Below are 23,826 nucleotides of genomic sequence, written 5' to 3' on the forward strand. Positions count from 1 at the left end.
CATGCGTCTCCGGTTTCTCCTCTGCGTAACGGCGCTGCTGCTCTGCCCGCCTCTGGTCACCGAGGCGCGGATAGTCAAACGCTTGGCCATCGGCTGTCCGGAGAAGTGTGACAAGTCCCAGTGCGCGCCCATCCCCGCGGACTGCCTGGCCGGAGACGTGCTGGACCGCTGCGACTGCTGTCCGGTGTGCGCGTCCGGGGAGGGCGAGCAGTGCGGCGGCACCGGAGACCAGGAGTGCGCCGAGGGGATGGAGTGCGTGGTGACCGACGGCGTGGAGGTGTCCGCCACCGTGAGGCGGAGGGGCAAGGCCGGTGTGTGCGTGTGCACCAGCTCCGAGCCGGTGTGCGGCAGCGACGGCGTCTCCTACCGGAACATCTGCGAGCTCAAGCGCGTCAGTAACCGGGCGATGAAGCTGCAGCAGCCGCCGGTCATCTTCATCCAGAGGGGAGCCTGCGGGAAAGGTGAGAGCTGTGTGTGTGTGTGTGTGTCTGTGTGTGTGTGTGTGTGTGTGTGTGTGTGTGTGTGTGTGTGTGTGTGTGTGAGATCAAAGATCATCCAAAGAATCAAATGGCAGGTGATTCATGGATGACTTCTGTGTCACCATGACAACAGGCTATCCTTACTTACTTTTTTCACCAGTGAGGCACTGATCACTTTTACTGATCACATAATAGGACTCATTAATCAGATGAGTCCTGGTTTGGTCGAACAACATGTGAGAGATGCTCCAGTTATTTGCCTCACTGGAGTTGAGTGGATGAGGCTCTAATAAACCTCACTGCCCACGTTGAAGTGAACAGGAAAACTCTCTCCATCGTTACGCTTGTGTTTGCTTCTCATTTGTCAGTTCACACCATTTAGTTTTTACTGACTTCTGCAGACAGTGGGACACTTCACATGGATGGATGGAGGGATGGATGAAGAGAGGGAGGGATGGATGAAGGGATGGAGGGAGGGAGGGATGGATGGGTCAAACACACAACTGTCACACAGGAGCTTTGTTTCCTGTTTGCTTTGAGAGTGTGATTGGACAGTGTATATTGATTATTGCTTGAATCATCAGGAAACGTCTGGGTGACCTCACAGACGACGCTGAACTGTTTTTCTGGTGTGTGATGACGGCAGACTTTAAGAAAATGGCCGTAACGTGCAGTCGTTTGTGTTTTGGCTCGTAGACGCAGGCTGAAATCTGACACGCAAATATTTTAACATCACTTTTTCATAATCAGCGAGTTACAGCATCAGTGTACCTGACTTTTCTTACAGGGTTACAAGCTGCTTTCTTATTGCATCTGTACCCTCCCTCCTCCCTCTGTCTCACCCTTTGTCTCCCCCTCTCACCCCCTCTCTCTCCCCCTCCCCCCCCCCCCTCTCTCTCTGGCATCTTTCCATTTGCTGATCAATCAGATTTGCATCGGCGCCTCACACTGCACCAAAGTCTAAAAATGGGGTTTTCCACCTCTAAACCTCTCTCTCACTCACTCACACACACACACACACACACACACACACTCTTTCACACATCTTAACAAGGTCATAATGTCTTGGATTCAGGCCAGGATGTCCTGAGTGCCTGCCCTGTGCTGCGAAAACAAACCGTGTTCTCCTACGAGTGTGTGTGTGTGTGTGTGTGTGTGTGTGTGTGTGTGAGAGAGAGAGAGTAATGAAAGCATATTAAGGAGCGACACACACACACACACACACACACACACACACACAGTTTGTGCAGCTGCAGCTGTGAACACACCAGTTTGCTGTCACAGTTTGGTCCAGACTCTTCGTGGAGTTCAAACAGGCCAAACTCTTTCTTCTTCTTCTTCTTCTGCTCTTTTTTTTTCTCCTCCCTTTCTTATTGTCTTCATTCCCTCTCCTCCTCTTTCCTCCCTCCATTTTCTCCTCTCGCCCTCTCTGGGAAAGGAAAGATGAAGGAAGAGTAGTTGATCCTCCCTTATTTTCATCCCTCTTCTTCTTCTACTACTTACCTCCGTTTCTTTACCTCCTTTCCACACTTCTCCTCCGCCTTCCTCCCACATCGTATATCATTCTTTCCAAATTGTCTCTTCTCCTCCCTTTCCCTTTCCTCTTCTTCTCCCCACGCATCCCATTTCTCCTCCCATCTTTGATCTGTTGAGCACAATATTGAATTTTTCTTCCTCCTGTCCTCCCATTCTTTATTTTACTCCTCATCTCATCTCATCTCATCTCACCTGTACTTACGTTTCTTGGGCTGAGAAAAGAAATCTGGAAGATGTCAGTAACACACACACACACACACACACACACACACACACACACACACACGTTAAGTATTCTGTAATGATTCACCTCTTGGAGCTGATTGGCTGATTGTGTAACTTCCTCAGCAGACGCAGATTTAGGTCAAACAGTTATTTAACCCAGTTTTGAAAGGGATCAAACTGTTTTGTCTTTTTGTGTTTTTCTTGGATTTCTTTTATTTTTTCTGCTTCCTGTACCGACTTGTGAGCTCTTTGTGAGATTGACAGGCTTGGATACAACATCAACAAAGCACAGTTGCTCGATGACTCAGTTCTTTCAGGAACTGGAGGAATTTTTCCCAGTTCAGGCTCGTCGAGCTCGTAATGAGATTTAACATAAAGCGGGAAACGGAGTATTGTTTGATTTCCAGGGACGGATCATTCTGGGGTTATTTCACAAAAACCTGCTTGGCTGAGCTGGAACTGTTTAAAAAGCCAGTTTTGTGCAACTACAAATCACAAAAAACATGTATGAACAGTAATCAATGAACAATTAATCAGATTTCTACATAATTATTCACTAGATTTTACTTTTTCTTTACAAATTGCATGAAAAGACCAAAAAGTTTCCATTGTAGACTACTTCCTACTAAAGACAAGTCTTCCTCACACCTCATAAAGATATAATTTCATTTTAAAATGGCCTCAGTAATGAACTAAACTAGTAAATGCATCATGTCGGGGACTATTTCAGTTGCGGATTAATACACGTGTGGTGATGTGGCGAGTGTTTTGCACAGCAGGACGGATTGAGTCAAAATAATGTGCACTGTGTGTGTTCGTGGTCATCAGGGAACGTGTCACCCAGAGCAACAGCGCGGATCACCGACACGTTTTTAGTAGTTTTTGGACAACAGTGGAGCTCTGTGGCACAGAGGAAGAAGATATTAGCCAACGCCTCCAGTGTAATGTTGTGATGGGCTGTCAAGAGAGAGAGGAGTCCATGTAGGGAGGAGGTCTGGGTGCTTGGATGGGTTTAGTGAAACCAGTCATCAACGTGGACCTCTTCTTATCTTATGTATGTAACTTAGATAACTAACATACTTATTTTATCCCAAATTATGAACATTTTTTCCAGATCTAACCCAAAAGTTTTGTATTCTAAACCTCAGCAAGCTTTATTTTGAAAGTCTATCTAGACATTGCATATCTTTTATTGCCAACTTGGCCACAGAGCGCTGCAAATCTGACACTAGAGGGGAACCTAAAGCATCAAAATCTGCCAAACTGGAATGTGTTGATGAGCAGCACTGACATCTGAGCAGTGATTAGTAAGATGTACCTGCTGCAGCTTTATTCACTGAGTCAGTGCAGAAGTTACGGACACCTGCACTGCGTCTGAGGCTGCGATTTTTCTTCGCTCATCTGACTGCCTCCATTCAGTTCACTTCAAAGCTGCAGCAGCTGGCACACCACTAATCCTGCAGCCAAACACTCAGCCGGCCAAACACACACACACACATAAACACATCAGTGTCCTCCAGACGGTCAGCTGCAGCTGAGGTGAAGTGAACATTCACAGCAAACAGCTGCTCAGTCAGAAACTCTGCAGCAGCACCGGAGGAGGTCCTCAGAAGAACTCCTCAGTTTGTAGCAGAGGTGAAGGCCGAGGTCATGTGAGCTGGACTCCAGCCCGGACTGGATTCACATGACTTTGAGGCCAGTCAGACTCAATTTGACAAAATGAAAAGAGATTTACCTTGATCTAAAGTTCATGAGCAATGACTGTCAGCTACATTTGTACTAAATATAATCAATGAGGTTCCATCCATCCATCCATCCATCCATCCATCCATCCACGGGCTAAGCAGGGAACTCCATATGAATCATTCGGTATAGATGAGTAAAGGTTTTATCTCTGAAGCCCAGCTGCTCCTCACTGATTGTTCATTTGATGGGTGACAGAATAATTAAATGCATAAAACACTGAAATTCTAAATAAGTGTTTCTGTGCTTGACCTTGTCCAGGGGTTAGACATGTTTATTTTGTTAGGACTGCAGGACAGAAAACCACTTAGTATGCTGCTCCAGCAGGATCTGAAACCTGCCTCTGAATCAGCGACATCAGCTCTCACACAGGCAGCAACTGGACATGGAGCTCAGATGGGAACTTGAGCTGCATCAGAGGAGAGGGGGGGTCTAAAGGATGACAAAGGGATTCCTGCTGTTGTTTGTCTCAGTAACTACAGATTCTAAGAGCGTTAAATCAGCCAGTATGTGGGTGTCGTCTTGAGACCTGCCAGCAGGAGGGTGTTGAAGTGATGAGAGGGATGATCCTGTCACCAAGATTCCTGAAAATACAGGAGAAACTCTACCAGTTCTCAGTCTGGGTACCAGGGACCCCCTGGGGTCCAGTGAGTCTCTGAAATGTATTCAAAGTATAAAAGTGAAAAGTGCATTTCTTATATTTCTGTCAGCTTCACTTTCACCCAAGTTCATGGAAGTTCTGCTTGCATCCATGTCACACTCACCAGATGCCCTTTTTTTCTTCATGGTCGTCTCTCATCTGTTTTCGATTGTTACGACTGTCGTGCATGAAATGCTTCAGCGGAGACACGAGTAGATGGCAAGATATGCAATGATGCACATTTGAAAAAATAATCAAACTGCCCTCAAAACTAAAGTAACAAGCCTGTTGTGAAAATGGAAGGTGTAGAAAATACAGATATTTGTGTTAAAATGTTGGAGGAAAGTCACATAAAGTCCAGTAACCTGAAAACTCTACTTCAGTAAGAAGTATGTTTGTGTGCACCATGGAGGCCACTTGTTGTGCTGCTATAGTTGCAACAGGTGACGTGTTTTATTCCTGTTTGATTCAGCCCTGGTTGCTTGTGATTGGCCATCAGACACTTGACAGTGTGTCATGTCTCTAGGTCTCCTCCTATGTGCTTTAACGTCACTCTGCTTTGGAAAAACATGTTTTCCACACCAACGCGTACAGATGGGGGAAAGTGTCTCCTAGCTGCCTCCCAGCAGGTCGGTCAGAGTGGGAGGTGCCGACTTACAAACGACCGGTGAAATGAGGAAAGAAAGATGTGCAGCTGTGACAGATGTTGCAGCGCCGCTGGAGTGACACCAGGATGAGGTTACGTAAGGAGACGGCAGCGGTCACACGTGGACCGTTAGAATTTTATCAAACAACATCAAAATGTCCCTCCCCTGCTATCTGCCCGCATCTTTTGAGGCTCTGAGTCATTTCCTTTGTTTTCTAAGCATCAGTGGGAGCAGCGGACCGTCTGCAGCTGTTCTCAGACCTACAGTTTATATACTGCACCACAGTTTAGCTCCTATCACACCAGTCTGCAGCTGTCATGCATCAGATCAAACAGCTGTGTGTGTGTGTGTGTGTGTGTGAGGGAATTTGTGACAGAGTTCACTGACTTTTTTCTCCCCTTCAGGTCAGCAGAACCCTGACAGTCTTCGTTACAAGTACAACTTCATCGCTGACGTGGTGGAGAAGATTGCGCCTGCTGTTGTTCATATTGAACTGTACCGCAAGTAAGAAACCCCCCCCGAGCCTCATCCATGACATACAATAACAGTTATCACCTGGTGCCTCTTAACACACTCCTGCAGATGTCAAAGTCCATCTGTCCATATAATCTGTTTTAGTAAACATTTATTTATGCTAACTTTCTTCCTGTTTGTGCTCAGGATGATCTTTTCTAAGCGGGAGGTGGCAGTAGCCAGCGGCTCCGGGTTTGTTGTGTCAGAGGACGGCCTCATCGTCACCAACGCCCACGTGGTGGCCAACAAGCACCGAGTGAAGGTACGCAAAGCAGCTGGATGGGGAAGGATGCTCATATTACAGTTTTAGAAATTATATGTGAATGTGTTTTCCAAATTATTGTTAATATGACATTTAAAGTGCTGATTTAAAACAGAACTGATAAATGGCGGTTTATCAGGTGCAGTCAGAGGAAACGCGTGCTGAGCAGGACAACATTATGTTTTAATCTCCAGGTGGAGCTGAAAAGCGGAGCCACATATGACGCCAAGATCAAAGACGTGGATGAGAAGGCCGACATCGCTCTGATCAAGATCGATGCACCGGTGAGCAGCGTGATGAATGGATGTGATGGTTCTTTGTAGAAACTCCTCTTTGTGTCCTCCCGTCAGTCTGACCTCCAGACTATCAACGCTGTCTTAGACGTTCACACCAGAGGATCATTTCCCCCTAATCCTTCTCACTTCTTCAAAGTCTGCAGAGGTTTCTGTAGTTTTGGGTTCGAAACATGCAGCAGAACAATCAGGAGTCGACTGGGAGTGATGAAGGTCTTCTGAGACAGCACTGAGTGATGCGTCTTTGTCAAGAGAAAAGAAGACTTTTAGCATAAAATGAGGTGATAATCCCTCCCAAGGAACCTCATCTTGTCTTTATTTCAGCGTTTCTTATTTTCTTCTTTCCGTCTCTGTGGTTCTGTTTTAAAATGGAGCTCTTGAAATACTTTCTCATTGCGTCCTCTCGTGCTCCCCTCTCATTTTAAAACCCCCTGGCAGACAGAGTTCTCTCTTCTCCAGTTTCCAAAACAAATGCAGGTATTTATTCCTTTTTAAAAATGTGCTTTCACTGGGCATTCCCTAAATGGAAAGCCTGGTTTTAATTGTAGCTTAGTGGGATCACTGCAGAACGGCGTCTCAGCAAAATAATATCACGGCACCATCACAGTGGATATCTGCAGAGCAAGTTGGGAGATAGAGGGAACTTTTTAATGTGGACTATTTTGGGTTTTCATTTCCTTTGTGAGTCTTTCACACTTTGTGTGGGTCCAGGGGTGACTGGACAGCTAGCTACAGTTAAGGAAGTGAGGCTTTCCACAAATGTGTGCAATGGAAAAGCATTTTTAGCATAATAGAAGGTCAGCGTGTCTCATTTTAGTGCAGAGGCTGCCAACATCCTGCACAAGGTCAGACGCTTACAGGGAAATGTCTTCTATTTTTAAGGCTAAAACTAGAGCAAAGTGCTAAAACATATCATCTGTCCAGGGTATATTTAAATCTGCCCCGAGGAGTCTGAGATCCCAAATTAAATCAGATCCTAAATGAGATCCTTCCCCCCAATTTAGCAAGAACCAAAGCACTTAAAGCATCCTGTTTATGAATAACGCAGCTAATCAGTGTTGTGAAGATATAAAAAGGCACAATAAGAGAAAACAGGAGTGAACTAAAATCATGTCCAGCTGTGCAGCTTTCATTATGAACCAGTGGACCTTAATATCCTTTTTATCCTGATAAATCACAATAGTAAAGTAGAAAACTCACCTTGTTTGTCAGTTTGATTAAAATAAGACTGAGGAATTTGAATTCAAAGTAGATAAGATTTGGATAACACAGTTTCTTTGACCCCTCCAGTCTGTCGGGGGGGCAGGTTCAAACCTGCAAATGCCATCTATAAACAAACATCCTTCCTGCCATCTGGAAATGTTGTCAGTACAAAGGATTCTTCAGAGTCACGAGAACACGGCCAGAAATACAGAAACATCAGCAGAAGCACGACTGTTTTATTTCCTCTGTCAAAAAGGTTCTGGTGCCATTTGTTTGTCTGTTTGTCAGCAGGAAAAACTACCGGCCTGATTTTTAGGAAACTAAGTGGGGGGGGGCTGAAGCATCGGCATGAGAGGAACAGTAGAAGAAGAATCAACTCACTCAACATTTACTTGATTCTTATAGTTTTGAAACATATATGACTATCTACATAAATGATAGAATAAAAGAATAAAGTTTTATTAGTTTAGGTTATGTTGTTTTAGGTGCAGATAAGATAAGACTTTGAACTTTGATAATATTAAGATGACATACATTTAGTAAAATGAGTAAATAACTAAAATATAAAGTAATATTGAACATGACATTCTGACATTTGACTAGCTAAATGAGAACAGCCCATAATACAGACAGACAAACATGAATTCAAGACACTGACGCTGCAGGATGTGAGTTCATGTTTGCCGGTCGGACAGAGACAATCATGGTTTTGGTTTTTCCTTGGCATGTTTGGGCGGGGGAGCAGGGAGTAACTGGAGCTTCAGGGCATGAAATTGTGCAGAAATCCACAAACAGCTCAGCACTTGTGGTTGTGGTTTACATGGACACGAAAACCAAAAGGCAAATGTACTTCTGCACAAATGACTTACAGCCCTCCAACATATCTATCCCAACAACGTTTGTTCTGGATCCATCTTGTCTGAACTTCAAATATCTTGGAAAAAAATGAGGATGCCAGTTGTAATCTGGGGTATTGGCTGAATTAGGACTAAATTATCTTAATCTCCCAGTTAACCATTCTTTCTTTCTTTCTTTAACAAACTAAATTAGCTTCATTTCAATAACTTTAATCACTTTAAATGCCTCACTGACTTATTTTCATCCAACTTTGTAAAAGAAACTAACTTGTTTTAATTCCTTACTTTTAATTTGAACAATTTACTTTTACTAAAATCTTACACACATTGAGTTCAGTAACAAGAGTCTCAGTCTTACCTACAGGGCAGGTCTAAACTTCTGATTTAGAAATAAAAAGCAAAGAAGAGAGTACCCAAAGTTTCCACTGTAATTGGCCCTTGCAGGAAAAAAATGCACGTGCAAGAAAGTTTTTTGCAGAAGTTTTCTTTTGTTTTCCGTTTGAAATTATGAATTGAAGGGAAATGTGAGATTCAAAATGAATCCTGACAGCTTTTTTTTAAATCAGAGAAGAAGACTCTGATGATGTCGACTGTCCTGCTCGCTAATAACGGGAACATTAGCTGAGCCCTGTGTGTCCAAACTGTGGTGCAGGTCAGAGTTAAACCACGTTTAAGGTGTAACAGCAGCAGTGAAGTGTTTGCAGACGCAGCAGTCAGACGAGTAGCTGCACGTTCAGGCCAGATAAGCTTCTGCTTCATGACTATCAGGGCGGAGAGACACACGCAAAGGTTTTGTTAACATCGTTGGTTCTCTTTTGCTGCCCTGGACTAACAACTGTGGCCTCGACGTATCCCAAAAAGTCATATTGTAATTAACAGATTTGAAAAAATAATTATTTTCTGCTTATTAGATGATCAGAGTTAATTTTTTAGGTGATCAGATGTGACCCACTGCACACTACCTGCTCAGTGCCAAACAGACATTACCAACATTTAGCAGCTGAAGAACCAGTTATCTTTGTCAGGGGTTGGTGGAGACCAAAAACAGAGCTAAAAGCAGAGTTGCATTGGACTTAAATTTGCCTGTAATTGCATATCGTGACATAACTCCATATCTGCTGGACGTGTAATTAAGCTGATTGCTTGTGTTTGACCTTTTCTCAGGACTGGGTGCAAACTTCCCTTGACTCACATCTCTCTGCTGCTAGTTTTGTTTAACCTATAAAGGTGGTTACACTACATCATATTTCCAGTAGCTGCACCTGATCAGAGCTCTAATGAGCAGAGGTAATTGAAAACACCTGTGCGGGTGAGCAGGGCCTTTAGGACCAGCTGACCTGAAGCTAACTGTCTTTGAGTCATTTTGACTTGTTAAAGCAGGAAAAGCACAGGTGGAATTAATAACATTTATGACGGCTGAATTCCATTTCGGTGAGCCACTTCCATTGTGCATGCTCAGTCCCTGACGTTTCTCACTGGGACTCTTGAAGAAATGGAGCCGTCATTAGTATTCACACCTTTTGCTTTTCCTGCAGGGTCTGCTTACAGGCCTTCTGTCCAATGACTCGATGAGTTGGGAACCCATCAGAGGTTGAATTATGTGTGTCTCAGCCACCAGTGCTGGCCTGTCCTGATGCTTCTGAGGCAGCTTTCCTCTGAGCATGTGCAGACAGGAGCTCTGTGGTGTTATTTTGAGTCTTGACTCATCCAGTGAAGCCTTACGGCGATATTCCACCTTGATCCAGCTTGGATCATTTTCCACGACACGTGTCCACGAGCAGCTCGTACAAACTGCTGATCAGCTCTGGATTTAATGTGCCAGGGCGTCTTAAGGCCAGATCCACACAACATCTGATCCACACCGGTACCACTAATGCTGTTCTTTACTATGACAGCTCATTTTATACTTACAGAGACCAGGGAGAAACAAATATCTGATATTAAATGTAGTTTGATGTGAGTAATACTTGTTATCTTTTAATACGCAGCTTCTCTCCACTCAGCAAATTCCTCAGAGACTTGGCAGGTCCCAGCTCTGGTTGTTTAACCAGATGGCTAAAAAATCTGATTCTACCCAGGTTGAGATAAACAAGAAAGAGAGGAACGAAAAGAAAACATTTCATTTCGTGTTTTTTTTTGTGCATGTTCTTGTGACTCCCTAATCTTGGTGTTTCACGTGGATGGCCGTGGTTTTGCAGGATGTAGCGCTGAAGACTGCAGAACAATAATATGTGAACTATTTTGGTTTGATTTATCTCACATACAAGACGAGACCAGTTTATCTGATGCGTGTCCAGTAGGCCTCGTAAACCTGTCTGGGTGTCTATTGATGCAAGATGCTGAAGTTACATTCACGTCGTCGTACTCGGGCAGAAGCAGGGATGAAGATCCTTGTCACGAACCCTCGTTACATAAAAACACATCATCTGCGTGACTGAATACGGCTACAAGTGAAACTTCTTTGTGGGTTAACTGACCCTGCAACATGCTTACTGTACTCCAGATTTCATGCGTGATGGATGAGTGGACTGGGAGGGAGGTAATGAGAAGGAGCGATGATGATGATGAATGATGAGAGAGGAAGTCAGGGGGGATGAACAGAGCCACTGCTTTGTTCCTTGTTGTGGTCTGTGTTTGGTCGCTTTGTTGCACTTTGCTGTGTCGGCGTCTCTTAAATTGTTACTGTGTGCAGCCCCTCGGCTTTGTAATCTCCCCCCAGACAAAGTGTTGTCATCCTGAAAGCCACAGAGCAAAAAGGCACGGTCATTTTCTCGGTGGGCGGAGCTCAGGCGGCGGCGGAGGACGGCGGCTTTAGATGATTTGAGTTGTGGTTGCGGTTCAGTACAGGCGAACAGAGGAGCTTTATGTTTAGCCCTGATTAGAGGGGCTGAATGGGTCCATTCATAACCACCTTGTTTATGTCTGTATACACTTAATGGTGCTTTAGGAGGAGGTTAGTTTGTGTGCATGTATGTATGGAGTGTCATTAGAACAACTAATGCAGTTCATCAATGGGATTTCTCCATCAACATATCTGAATTAAGTTCAAACTTGCAGACAAGCAGGTGGTTTATTTAAATGTATTTTAGCACAAGCTGATGAAGAACAGGATAAGACAGGTTACAGTGTAAACTGTAGGTCTGACATACTGATAGACAGGGACTGTCATTAATAGGAATATTTATTATCAATATTCTGTATATCACAATACAGCAAATCAGTTTCCATATAAAATAATATATTTGATATTTGTTAGATAAAAGGCTTCACCTGAAACATACTAATAATTCATTAGTTTTTAATTCTAATTTACTTGGAGCCATAATTTGGAAAAAATTATTTCAAATAACAACGACAAGTTCTAATGATTAATTAATAATTAACATGTGATTCTGCTGGTTTTAATTAAAGTAGTGAGTTAAAACAGAACAAGAGCAGCTGACAACACACCGCTCAGTATACACTACTCACTAAAAGTTAGGGATATTCGACTTTCAGGTGAAATTTATGGAAAATGTAAAAAGTGAATGCTACAGTGATATTATATCATGAAAGTAGGACATTTAAGTAGAAGCATGCAATGGTAGTTTCTTCATTTTAAACAATGTATTTGAAGAAAATCTACCAACAGTGGTAGGTATACCACAACAAAACATGTTCAGTGTCTCAATAAATTGGGACGTGGCCAAAGGACGTCCACTCCTCTCCTTTCTGTGACTCTTCCAGTCTCTGTATCACTGTTCCAACCTCCTGATGACACTCTGTGACCCTCTAAGCTCAGTGAACACCTCCGTCTGAGGACTTCCTGTTTGAAGCCTCCAGTGTTGAGGTGCTGCTGATCAACTGTTAGGTGTCGTCTTGGTCTCATGATGTCAGAATGTGAACAGCAGGATGAGGAGGACTGTTTAAATACCAATTCTAACTGAAGCAGGAAATGTATTGGTGGATTCATGGATCAAACCTGTTGTGAATGTTGCTGTTAAGCTTCTTGTTAGAAAACAGCAACTGGTGCAGAAAGTACTGAGACACTGAACAGTTGGACATGTGCATTCAAAGGTTTAGAGAAGGTCACATTAAGTTCACCTGGAAAGGTTAGAATGCATTTTAGGTTCATCCTGAGATTTCACCTGGAAGCTGAATATCCCTAACTTTTTGTGAGGAGTGTATATCTCAGTCCCAGTTCTTTAATGACCAAATCAACAGTTTATTTGAATGTATTGGTCATATTATGTTATAAAACCAGACTTATGGTACCAGCTCTAAGGATCACACAGTGTGTTTCTATTTCTTATAATGTTCAGTTTATGAGCGCCAGATTTTTCCAGTAGTTTCCTGTAAAGGGTCCGATGTCCTCTGCATGTGATGTTGTGGTACGTTCTGTAAACTTTAGCGATCGTCTCGTTGGAAACCGGCTGTTTTAACTTCTAACTGGGGAACCGTATTTTACACCTGATTTGATTTTACTGGTCAGGATGGAGGCTGCAGGCTGTAACCTCAAATGTTGGCTTCTGTTCCAGGCTCCACATTTTTATTTTGCTTCGTCATAAAGATGTGACTCATTCAGACCACGGGACACACACTTTCTCTGTCCTCCTCACACACACACACACACAATATGTTGAGCATACCTGTGGTTTATAGATGAGCTTTTCCTGCATGTCAGTCAAACAATGAGAGAAATGATTCGGTTTGCATTTCATCTTCATCGGTTGTCTGGAAATGTCTTCCTCACTCCTCTGCTGCCCTGAGATGTAAAACATCTTTCACATCTGCCTGCGTTTGTTTCCCTCCGTGCTGCCACTTCTAACCTTGTTCCTCCTTCCTTCTCCTCTCCTCTTGATACTTGTGTTTCTGCCCCACTTCTCTCTCACTAAACGCCTCCAAAAAGTGGGTCAGATTCTTCAGGCCTGTTACTTAACTGAGGAAATGGGCAACACATGTGTCTGTCATCACCGGGGAAGCTAACTGCACACACACACACACACGCACACATGCTGACAGACAAACAGACGCTTGTCATGCTTGGTGGACTGTGGCGCTGATGAAAGTCGGGTCCTTACATCACTGCTGCTTTATGTCTGACTTTCTCTGCGCGGCGTCACAGCTGGGACTGAAGTGGGTTAGTGGGACGACATGCAGCAGCCCAGCATACAGCTGACGGAGGGTCAGCCAGGCAGCCGGGGGGCCGACGTCTAAGTGCCTTAAAGGCGCAGTGTGTAGGACTTAGTGGCATCTAGCTGCGAGGTGGCAGATTGCAACCAACTTAAGGCTCCCAGCTCACCCTCACACCCGAGCGTGTAGGAGCAGAAGTCTGATTCTCTATTTGTCACAACACAAAATGAAAGGAAACATGACACAGGACCTGTTTCGAGGCTACTGTGGAAAACATGGCAGCACAACATGGCTCCAAAGTGTAACAGGTGACTATACACTACTGAAAACAGTCATGATTACTATATTTCATTTCTGCCAATCTTTACCATCCAAATAAGACACATTTCTAGACTTTGACAGAGAATCAAAAGCTGATGTTTTCAGACTTGAACAAAATGTCTGAAAGTCGTTCTGCACAGATTTTTGCCTGCAGACAGACATAACTTTTGTGACTTTAAGAGAGTTGGTGGAGGTTGACCGAGTTTGCTGTCACTTGAAATTATCTTGTAAAGTCAAGGCAAACACACATTTGAATTTACATTTTGGCACACGCCTTTGAATGTGTGTTTATCTGCTGGCTAAGAGGAATTAGCAGCCTGTGGACTGAGTGCTGGCTTTAACAAAGTGGAGAGAGGTTGGTAGAGAGTGGCACTGGGTTGGAGAGTAATAAAAACCAATATAAGCCTGTTTTAACAGATTAATCCTTGTAAAAGTCTAAACAGGCAACATAAACTGTGTGTGTGTGTGTGTGTGTGTGTGTGTGTGTGTGTGTGTGTGTGTGTGTGTGTGTGTGTGTGTGTGTGTGTGTGTGTGTGTGTGTGTGTGTGTGTGTGTGTGTGTGTGTGTGTGTGTGTGTGTGTGTGTGTGTGTGTGTGTGTGTTGCGGTCGGGCACAGTCAGATTTAATATGACAGCATTGGAAACTGCAGTGGCAGGGATGGAAAAGCTAATAATTAGGAGCCAGTTAACAGAGGTGCAGGCAGAACTGTGACCTGCAGCCAGTCAGTACAAACAACAGCACCAATGAACATGTGTTAGACTTTCAGAGACTTTTGCTCTGCATCTTTCTCCACATCTAAGCCATTTGTTCACAGAATCACATCACACTGTGCAATGCTGTAATGACACACGGCTGTGATTCATTTCTTTGGCAATGTGCATGACTTTTTTTTGGGCATTTTCATGTAGACAGGCTGAAATATGCTAAAGCAACAGCCAAGACAACTTTAACTGTAGAAACTGACCACATGTTGGTGAGGGAAAGATATGGGAATAGAAAATGGACAATGTCCGGCTGTCTTTGAAGTGTTTCTATGTTTTTCTTGTTGAACAAGAGAGATGAGGAATGACTTCAGTGACTACAGTACTTCTTATCGTTACTGGTGTAATGGTGGTGTGATCATGATAGTAATAGGTCAGTAAAATAGCACACCTATGCACGAGACAATTAGAGGAGATGCTGTGGGACAGCGAGTGTGTTTTAGCCTCTTAAACACAAGATACTACACACTTTACATTCCTTTCTTTAAAGGTTCCTGATTTTCAGGCTGCCTGAGCAAGAGATCTAAAACTTCTCCAACAATCCTAAACTTTATTCTGTGTTTTTCTTTTCTTTTTTAATTCATTTATTTTTGTAGGTTCACACATGACAAATTTACGAGAAAATAAACTCAAGTATTTCCTGAGATTAGGAGGTGAGACATTTGCAAGAAAGAAAAGCTTTTGTGGCACTTGTAGTAGTTGCAATGAACGAACTGGGTGAACCAGTGTGTGTGTGTGTGTGTGTGTGGTTGAACCTCTGAATGAACTGAGCGGCAGGTTGAACCACTCTTACAGAGTAAAAACCTGCTACTGCAAAATGAGACAAACTGTGGGAATGTAGAAGGTGAACAAACAGAAGGGTTGGTCTGTCTTGGTGGACACGAGGCCACGCGGCTCAAATGAGCTGTCGTTGATGAGCATTTACACTTCAGAGTTTGGCTTGTGGACCAAGAGAAGCCTGGTCCAGACAGGGAGCTGACTCAGCTCTCCACAGGAAATCCACGTCTGTTTCCTGCATCGTAGAGAGAATAAACTGCTGTTTACCTCTGAGTGTGTGTGTGTGTGTGTGTGTGTGTGTTCCCTCATTCATGGCTCATCACCTGTGTTCCTTTGATTCTATTTCCTCTAAACTTAGTTGAAAAACACAACAAGACGCTCATCATTTAAACATTTAAACAAGAACTACAGTGTGAGAACTGGACTAAAGACTGTTTACCTGCTTCAGTCCATAACATGTCCCACTAACTAGCTGACTACCAACTAACTAACCCTCATTATCTCTGAGGCCAAGTCCCAAACCATGAACTAGTTTAGTTTATTGACTTACAGATTCTGTAAAAGACTCATTATAGCACATCCAATGTTCAGCAGCTCTGTCTTATTCTTGTTCTTTTCTACTTTTTATATCATTCATTCTACATAATCATCAAATACATAATACAATAACACCAAAATATAACTTGGATCAGATTAAAGCAAACATTCCACAGACTGTACACACATTTACTGTATATATATCTATACATACATGTGAAGTATTATATTAAATAGTGATAGAAAAACACATCGACACCAAAATAGTTCATCGTCCTGATATCATAGAATAATCCCAACTTGGTATCCCAGGATTTTGGTGTTGTCAGGATGTCCCATTTATTTATTTAAACCATTTATTTATACATTTCAGAATCTTCTTTTCCTGCAAATAGTAATTTAATAGTGTTAATAATGTTCTTTTTTTTTATATTTAACACTCCATCAACCCCCAACAGTGTTCACCAAGACTTAAAATAGGACCAAGTTTGAACACTAAGCAGTAAAACAGGCTTATGTTAGAACAAGGATGCCGACCTTCTGCCCGGGACATGCAGCTTTAGCTCTTTAGTCCCTCTTTGTGATATCATGTAGCCGTCGTGATTGATTATTTCATCAGGTGCAGGCGTGGCCCTCGACAGACGAGAGCTCGACGAACAGAGTGACAAGAAGCAGGGTTTAGTCACAATGCTCCAAAGTTTAACCAAAGTTTGATCAACCACACAGAATATTTATAACATGAAGCACGCAGCTAAGACAAGGCTCCAGTAGATACACTTCCTGAGAACAGATAAGAAGAAAACATCTGGAAACAAAGAGGCAGTTCTAATGTAATATGTCAAGGTTGCAGAAAGATGGAACGAGCTTTTACAAAAACAGACTGTACCAATATATTAGATAAGATAAAGAAACAGGGAGTGATGAGAACTGAGAGTTTCTCTCAACACAAGCCATCGAGGTCACATCACAGTCCCATCCATCCATCCATCCATCCATCCATCCATCCATCCAATCATCCATCCATCCATCCATCCATCCATCCATCCATCCATCCATCCATCCAATCATCCATCCATCCATCCATCCATCCATCCATCCATCCATCCATCCTCCTGGGGGACCCTGAGGCGTTCTTAGGCCAGATTAGATATATAATCCCTCCAGCAGGTTCTGGGTCTGCCCCAGGGGCCTCCTCCGGTGGGACGCACCCGGTAAACCCCCATTATACAATTCTTGTTTTAAGAAGTATCAACAGGAATCATTAAAATCTTAAAAAGGTGTTTTTAACTAACTGGAGGACTTCACAGTAGCTTGGTTGGTTTTGTACCAACACAGCTGCTGTTCTGCCAGCTCCAGTTTGATTGTTTAAAACAATACTGTGTCAGATCTGCCAGTATCATTCAGGTTTTAGGAGAATTCTTCAGACATGATTTGTGGTTATTACTGCAGTCTGGGAGTTTTGTACGCTCTGCTGTAAACACATAAAAGACGAATATCTTAAAGAACGCAGAACGGTGACGACAAGCGTACTCCAGTAATTTAAGGGGTGATATTAGTGGAAGATTCATTTTCATATATATATATAATATTGTCTTTTTGGGGCTTAACAAAGACAACAAAAGCTCTGTCCTCTGGTGGTTGTGTCTCAAACTAAAACCATATTTCTCTGTGTTTGCTTCTCCTGTGTGTTTGCTGGAGCAGATGAAGCTGCCGGTGCTGCTGCTCGGCCGGTCAGCGGACCTGCGTCCCGGCGAGTTTGTGGTGGCCATCGGCAGCCCGTTCTCCCTGCAGAACACCGTTACCACCGGCATCGTCAGCACCACCCAGAGGGGAGGCAAGGAACTGGGCCTCCGCAACTCCGACATGGATTACATCCAGACCGACGCCATCATCAATGTGAGTGAGCGGACAGACAGAGTCGTCCAGATTTACTGATGCAGAATGAAAAGGATGCTTCATTACAACTGTACCAGTTCATCATCAGCATGTTTCTCTCACTTCAGAAATCATGTCATCATTGATTATTTGTTTTCTTTGCTTTTACATTCTTTGTTTGCCTCTTTGTTCTTTTGCAGTACGGCAACTCGGGAGGACCACTAGTCAATCTGGTGAGTAAAGGAAAACCCACTTTATTTCACTTATAATCAATTACAATCCAGTGCAGCTTTACTAGCTTTACTTTATCCATCAGACCTTATTCCTATTTCTCTTTGCAGTATTATTTTACAGTGTGCTGTTGACCAGCTTAGTCAGAGCACACTGTTATGGACTCAATGATTTCAGAAAATTTCAACCTTTTATGCATCACAGTTTTCAAATAGTGGGAATTCCACACAAAACATTTAAAAACTATATAAATGCTTTTTAAAATCACCTCACCAAGATGTTGAGGGCATTTCTCCTGTTATGTGGGCAGCTGAAACTGAATGTTTTGGAAAAAGATAACTATTGTTTGTCCTACCCTGAGATTTAAGTTAATTCTTACATTAACTCTCAAAGTATATCTTTAAAAAATAGAAACTCGGTGTGGGCTGAAGCTGTGGCTTACAATGACCACCCCTTGGAGACAGAAACACAGTTTGTTAATTCCTGGGACCACATCCATATGTTGCGAAACCGCGATATACGTAATCTCATATAAACAAACACCCAGGCCCATAAAGCCCTTATTAGGAAAGGTAAATAAAGAGTTTAGGTAATGCTTGGAACAGTCTCAGTCCACAGCTGACTGTGATTATAAGTTTGTTTTCAGCTGGCTGTGTTGCTGATGAAGAAAAATGTGGCGTCAGAAATGCTGTTTAACAAGCTTCTTTAGGAAATTTGACTTTTACTGTGGAGCGTTCGAGCGAACCGCTATGGCAAGTGAATGCATTTGTGTGTGTGTGTGTGTGTGTGTCCTGCAGGATGGAGAGGTGATTGGCATCAACACTCTTAAAGTCACAGCAGGAATCTCCTTCGCCATCCCCTCGGATAAGATCAGACAGTTCCTGGCAGAGTCCCACGACAGACAGGCCAAAGGTTCGCAACACTCTCACTTTTTACTGCCATCTCATCTGACTGAGACTGAGACAGGGCCAGGACACAGAGAGGAGGACGACATGCAACGAAGGCCTTAGATTATCTTCCTCTTTGTAACTGTTTCTGTGAGCTTTGAGTTTCAAGGAGTGTTTCCTGTTTCTGTGCTGAAGTACAAAATAAAAGCTATGAGCTACGGTGAGTTAAGAGCTAATGGTAAAACATAGCCTGCTTCAGCCGCTAGTTCATTTAGTATTAACTCTAATTTCCCCTGCTGAGCCAGAAATACACTAAAAGCATGTGTGTTTTTATTGGTGTCTATTTTCTTTCCACCATAACACACAATTTAGAGGTTTCTCCCTGCGAGTGCTGAGATTATCCATGTAAATGACTCCAAACTATTTCAGAAGTTGCCTGTCTGAGATCTTTACAAAGATAAAACATCAATATTCCAGACAGCAGGATTGACATTATTTTATTAATAGATGATATCAAAAACAATGACAGACAACACTTTGAAAAGTAAACAATAAAAGCCAAGAACAGCTATAACTCTGCTTTACAACATTACATATAAATATAACATTTCCAGCACCATGAAGATAATAAATAAATACTAGACACAACATACAAGAGCACAAAATCTGGCTGTTTCATCTCAATACTACAGAGAATGAGCAGAATGCACACTTTTCCATAAGACACCATAAATATCACAGAGCACCTGAACAGTAAACAGCTTATATTATGATGCATGTATGATACTGTAAAGGTTTGGAGTGTCTCTCTGAACGTTGTATGATTTATAAAACGGTGAAAAGAGCAAAAGAAGAAGAAGATAAGTGTCACAACTGTACAAACAGCACTTTTCCTTATGTTCTCCAGGTAAAACATTCCAGAAGAAGAAATACATCGGCGTCAGAATGATGAGTCTCACTTCAACGTAAGTTCCTGTTTCTGATTACTTCCCTGTGATAAAACACCGACTGTATCTGTATGTGTTTTCATACATGTAGTGATAATAGAGTGGCTTTAAAGGTGCTACTACAATCTGAGAACTTGTGCAGTGAGACGAGGCCCAGAACGTTTTTCTTCATCAACATTCATACAAAACAAGGGCGGCGATCAAGCCGACATGTGACCTCAGCTTGAGATGGTTAAGTTAGTGAAATGACAAGTTTAGATAGGAATGTAAGTCAACACAGGCCTCATCCACACCCCAAAACACCAAAACAAGCATCACTTTATGACCGTTTATTAATTCAAACGTACAGATGGGTTTTAGCTCATTCATCCACCACATGTTCCAGCACTGGTGACTATTTTTCCAAAGCATCACTTTATAGATCGATTTCCATTTTTTAACTACCCAGGAGAATAAACTGGGAGTAATTAGAAGTAAAAGGTGATCTTTTTCACCATTTAACATCATGTGGTAATGCAGTTACAAGCTGGGACTGTACTGAAGACTTTCACTGCTGCTGCGACACCTGCTCATGAAGTCAGTGGGTTTTGCCTGGTGGGGATCAATTCTTACATGTTGAAGCGTCCTTGAATGCAACTGCACATTTAAAAACATTAAAATCGTGAGGATGATAAACAAGACCAGATCTTTAGGTTTGCTTTGTTTGAAAAATGTCTCATAGAATCTGTTAATCCTGCACTACTTAGATAAATAAGCACTGCTACAGGTACCCTGTGGACCAATATGGAATATTTATAAGTCCCAATACTTCATCCCTTCAAGCAGAATTAAAATCAAACTGCTGTGTCTTCTTTCTCCCCCCAGTCTGGCTAAGGAGCTGAAGGAGAGACAGTCAGACTTCCCAGATGTCACCTCTGGGGCGTATGTCATTGAGGTCATCAGCCGGACTCCAGCTGAAGCGTGAGTGTCTCTCCCATCACTTCTCATTCCCACATTATCTGATGTTTGCCGCCCAGTGTGTCAAACCGACAGGCGGGTTAAAAGATCTCAGGAAGTACAGCTCTGCATTAATCATCTGGAGTGATTTGGATTTGTGTGCCAGCAAAGGCACAAGAGTTCACCTTCAGTAATGAAGCTCGTCACATGTGAACTCCTGCTGAATGAATTTCATCCCTGGAAAGATTTTTTTTCGGTTTCCACATGAAAAGCTTGTTAAAGCAAACCACAGCGTTCCACCTGAGAAAACAGCAGGTGGAGTTTGTTTTCTTGTTGTCTGGTGGGTTTATGTGAAACACAGGCCGGACTCAGGACGACGATCTGATCTTGCTGAAACGACATTTATTAGATTTGCGCTCTTCGGTGTGTGGAGACGACTGCAGGATATGGAAAGTTCACTTGGGGTTTTAAAGCTGCTGTTTTGCTTTTGGAAGCGGGCTGAAAGCTGGCAGCGAAGGTCGAACCATGAATGTTTCCCACCCAGGGAGGACAAGCTGCTTCAGTCATAGCCGAGCGGATTTCTCTTTGCTCTGGAGGTGCAGCTTCTGCATTTAGGGAACAAAAAGAGACCGCTCAGAGAAAGGATATAAAATATATATATAACCTGTCCACAAAACTGGACTTACATGAAATATTATTGGTTTATCTTTATCACCTTCATGAGACGTTTATTATTACGGAAAAAAGCATAATTTTCCCTTGCTGTAATATGAACTAGACTGTGATTGAAAATAAAAATAAACAATGTCAGTTCTGATGTTCATGTAAATTAACAAATAATATTTATATTATTATTATTAATTAGTATTATGATCCCTAGATTTTAACGCTCACATTTAGTTATGATATTTCTATTTACTTCCATAATACCACTATGTGTGTCACTCAACTATAAACTATATCTTTAATTTTAATTTTGAGATTTAGCGATGCTATTAGTTACTGCAGCAACATTTGGAAGTGTGCCTTTAAATGACATGTTCATTAATCTGTAACTCTTATCTCCATCTACTTGTTAGCAGCAGAAACTCTGACAGAACTGATTTTCATCCTGTGTTCTTCAGTATTAATCCTAATAAGTATTAAACCTCATCAACCTACCTGCAGAAACAGCGTGCTCGCTTCATAAAAATTATACGTAATGGCTCTTTAATGCATTTTTTTGGAAAATCCAAAATAAATGTTTGTTTTTTTTATTGATTTCTTACATGAAAATCACTGTAAGAACTGTATGCCAATATTTCGTGTCCCAGGTTTGTAGGAAAAGAATTTGTTTACATATTGCACACATTTCGATAAAAATTAGAATAAAAAAATAAAAATTAAAAAAACACACACACAAGAACAAACAACACAAAACAAAAAAACATTACTTTGCCAGAAATTGAATGAGTTAAAAGCCTTAACATACCACCAAACATGAAAAACAAATGATACATTACATACTTAAATGCACAGATTATATTGTATAGGTCTACAACAAAATATTAATTTTATTCAGTATCTTCTGTCAAATCAAAATTTCCCACAAAGTCTTTAAATGGTCCCGACACCTTTTCAAATATAGACAACTTTTTTTTCCTAATACATGTAATTCTTTCTGGAGGAAATGCTTTGAGCATCTGTTTCACCCAGTGCACCAGTTTAGGTCTATTACTTTTTTTCCAATACATTGCAATTGTTCTTTTTGTTTTTCTGGATATATTCCTAAAATGAAAAATGCAGGACTTTTTGGAATATCCTTTGATATGATTGACTCTACTGCTATTTAAAAATGAATAAATAAATAATAAACGTGTTTATTTTCTTGGCGACAGAGCTGGCCTGCAGGAGAGTGACGTCATCATCAGCATCAATGGAGAGCCAATCACCTCGGCCAGTGACGTCAGCGCCGCCATAAAGCGTGACGCGACGCTGCGAACGGTGGTGAGGCGAGGCAACGAGGACGTCATCCTCACCATCGTCCCCGAGGAGATCGAACCTTGACCTCTCAGCCGAGCGGGCAAACAATCAACCCTTCGGCCCAGCCATTCGACCAATCCCGAGCTGGCTCTCAGCGTTTTTTCAGCCAATCGTGGACACTCTGAAAAAACCAAGCAGCCAGTCTAGCGTGTGTGTCTGGGGCCACACCTGCTGCGTTTAAGAACTTGTAATTATTAGTTCTGCTACTGCTCTTCCCCGGCGTCATGCTCACACACACCTTGAAAAGGTTCAGCTTCGTTACTGCGGGGAAATGAAGCTTCAACCCTGTCGCCATACTTCTCATATTAGTTCCATTTTGCTCCTAATCCCAATTTACTTTCCATCATCACAGGCCTCTTATAATCTACTAACACCGTGTGTCGCTACAAAGCGGTTTCTGCAGGTTACCGTAGTTCTGTTTCACTGTTCGTGATGGAATATTTTTTTAATAGTATTTTTGTTTCTATGTGTTTGATGACAATTTTTCATAAAAAGGGAATAAAATTATTTTCAGTGTTGTCTTTATTGCCAGTGTGAAAATTAAATAAGCTCAATAAGCATTAGCTTTAAGACCCCAACAGTATTTTTGTGGTTTATTTTAAAAGGGGACAACAAACAGACAGCACTGCTAATCCATCAGTTGTCCCCTGATATGTATGCAATACTATTCAACATAGCACTAATAAACTCACCTGGAGGATGCCTGTACTTTCAGACCTCAGTGACATGATTGTCCACTTTAGTTTTAAACTGATAAAAACGCTAATACACTCTCTAATGTAAGCAGGGAAAGGATTCCAATGTTATCTAAACACCAGCTTTATGTGAGAGCCTCCCCTTGATGATCTTCTTTGTGTGTCTTCTTCTTTACTTTGAGAAATGCTAAATATTTGCTGGCCGCTCGATCCGAAGACTTTTGAAGTGAGTGGGGAAAATTCCCAGCTCCTCCGTGGAAACATGAAGCCAACACATTGTCTCTACAACATCTTTTGCCTCATTGTTGTAAAGTGAGAATCTAGCTT

At 42.3% G+C, this 23,826-nt stretch overlaps 1 protein-coding gene across 1 annotated transcript; it reads left to right on the forward strand.

Moving 5' to 3' along the window:
* htra1b (HtrA serine peptidase 1b) lies at positions 1-23,330 on the forward strand. The gene is made up of 10 exons (XM_070851590.1): positions 1-461; positions 5,675-5,774; positions 5,931-6,045; positions 6,240-6,329; positions 17,608-17,802; positions 17,982-18,014; positions 18,810-18,924; positions 19,807-19,864; positions 20,711-20,806; positions 22,660-23,330. Exons 1-10 carry the CDS (start codon positions 2-4, stop codon positions 22,826-22,828), a joined length of 1,431 nt encoding a protein of 476 aa, XP_070707691.1. The 5' UTR covers position 1; the 3' UTR covers positions 22,829-23,330.
* Positions 23,331-23,826: the final 496 nt, after the last annotated feature.

This window comes from Pempheris klunzingeri, chromosome 20 (genome assembly GCF_042242105.1).
Source record: "Pempheris klunzingeri isolate RE-2024b chromosome 20, fPemKlu1.hap1, whole genome shotgun sequence".
Classification (NCBI taxonomy): Eukaryota; Metazoa; Chordata; class Actinopteri; order Acropomatiformes; family Pempheridae; genus Pempheris; species Pempheris klunzingeri.

Excerpts from the sequence above, each read along its gene's own strand:
- htra1b (XM_070851590.1), top strand. The coding sequence starts at position 2 with ATGCGTCTCCGGTTTCTCCTCTGCGTAACGGCGCTGCTGCTCTGCCCG. Across the intron at positions 17,803-17,981 it reads AGACCGACGCCATCATCAAT|TACGGCAACTCGGGAGGACC; the intron begins GTGAGTGAGCGG and ends GTTCTTTTGCAG. Across the intron at positions 18,015-18,809 it reads GAGGACCACTAGTCAATCTG|GATGGAGAGGTGATTGGCAT; the intron begins GTGAGTAAAGGA and ends TGTGTCCTGCAG.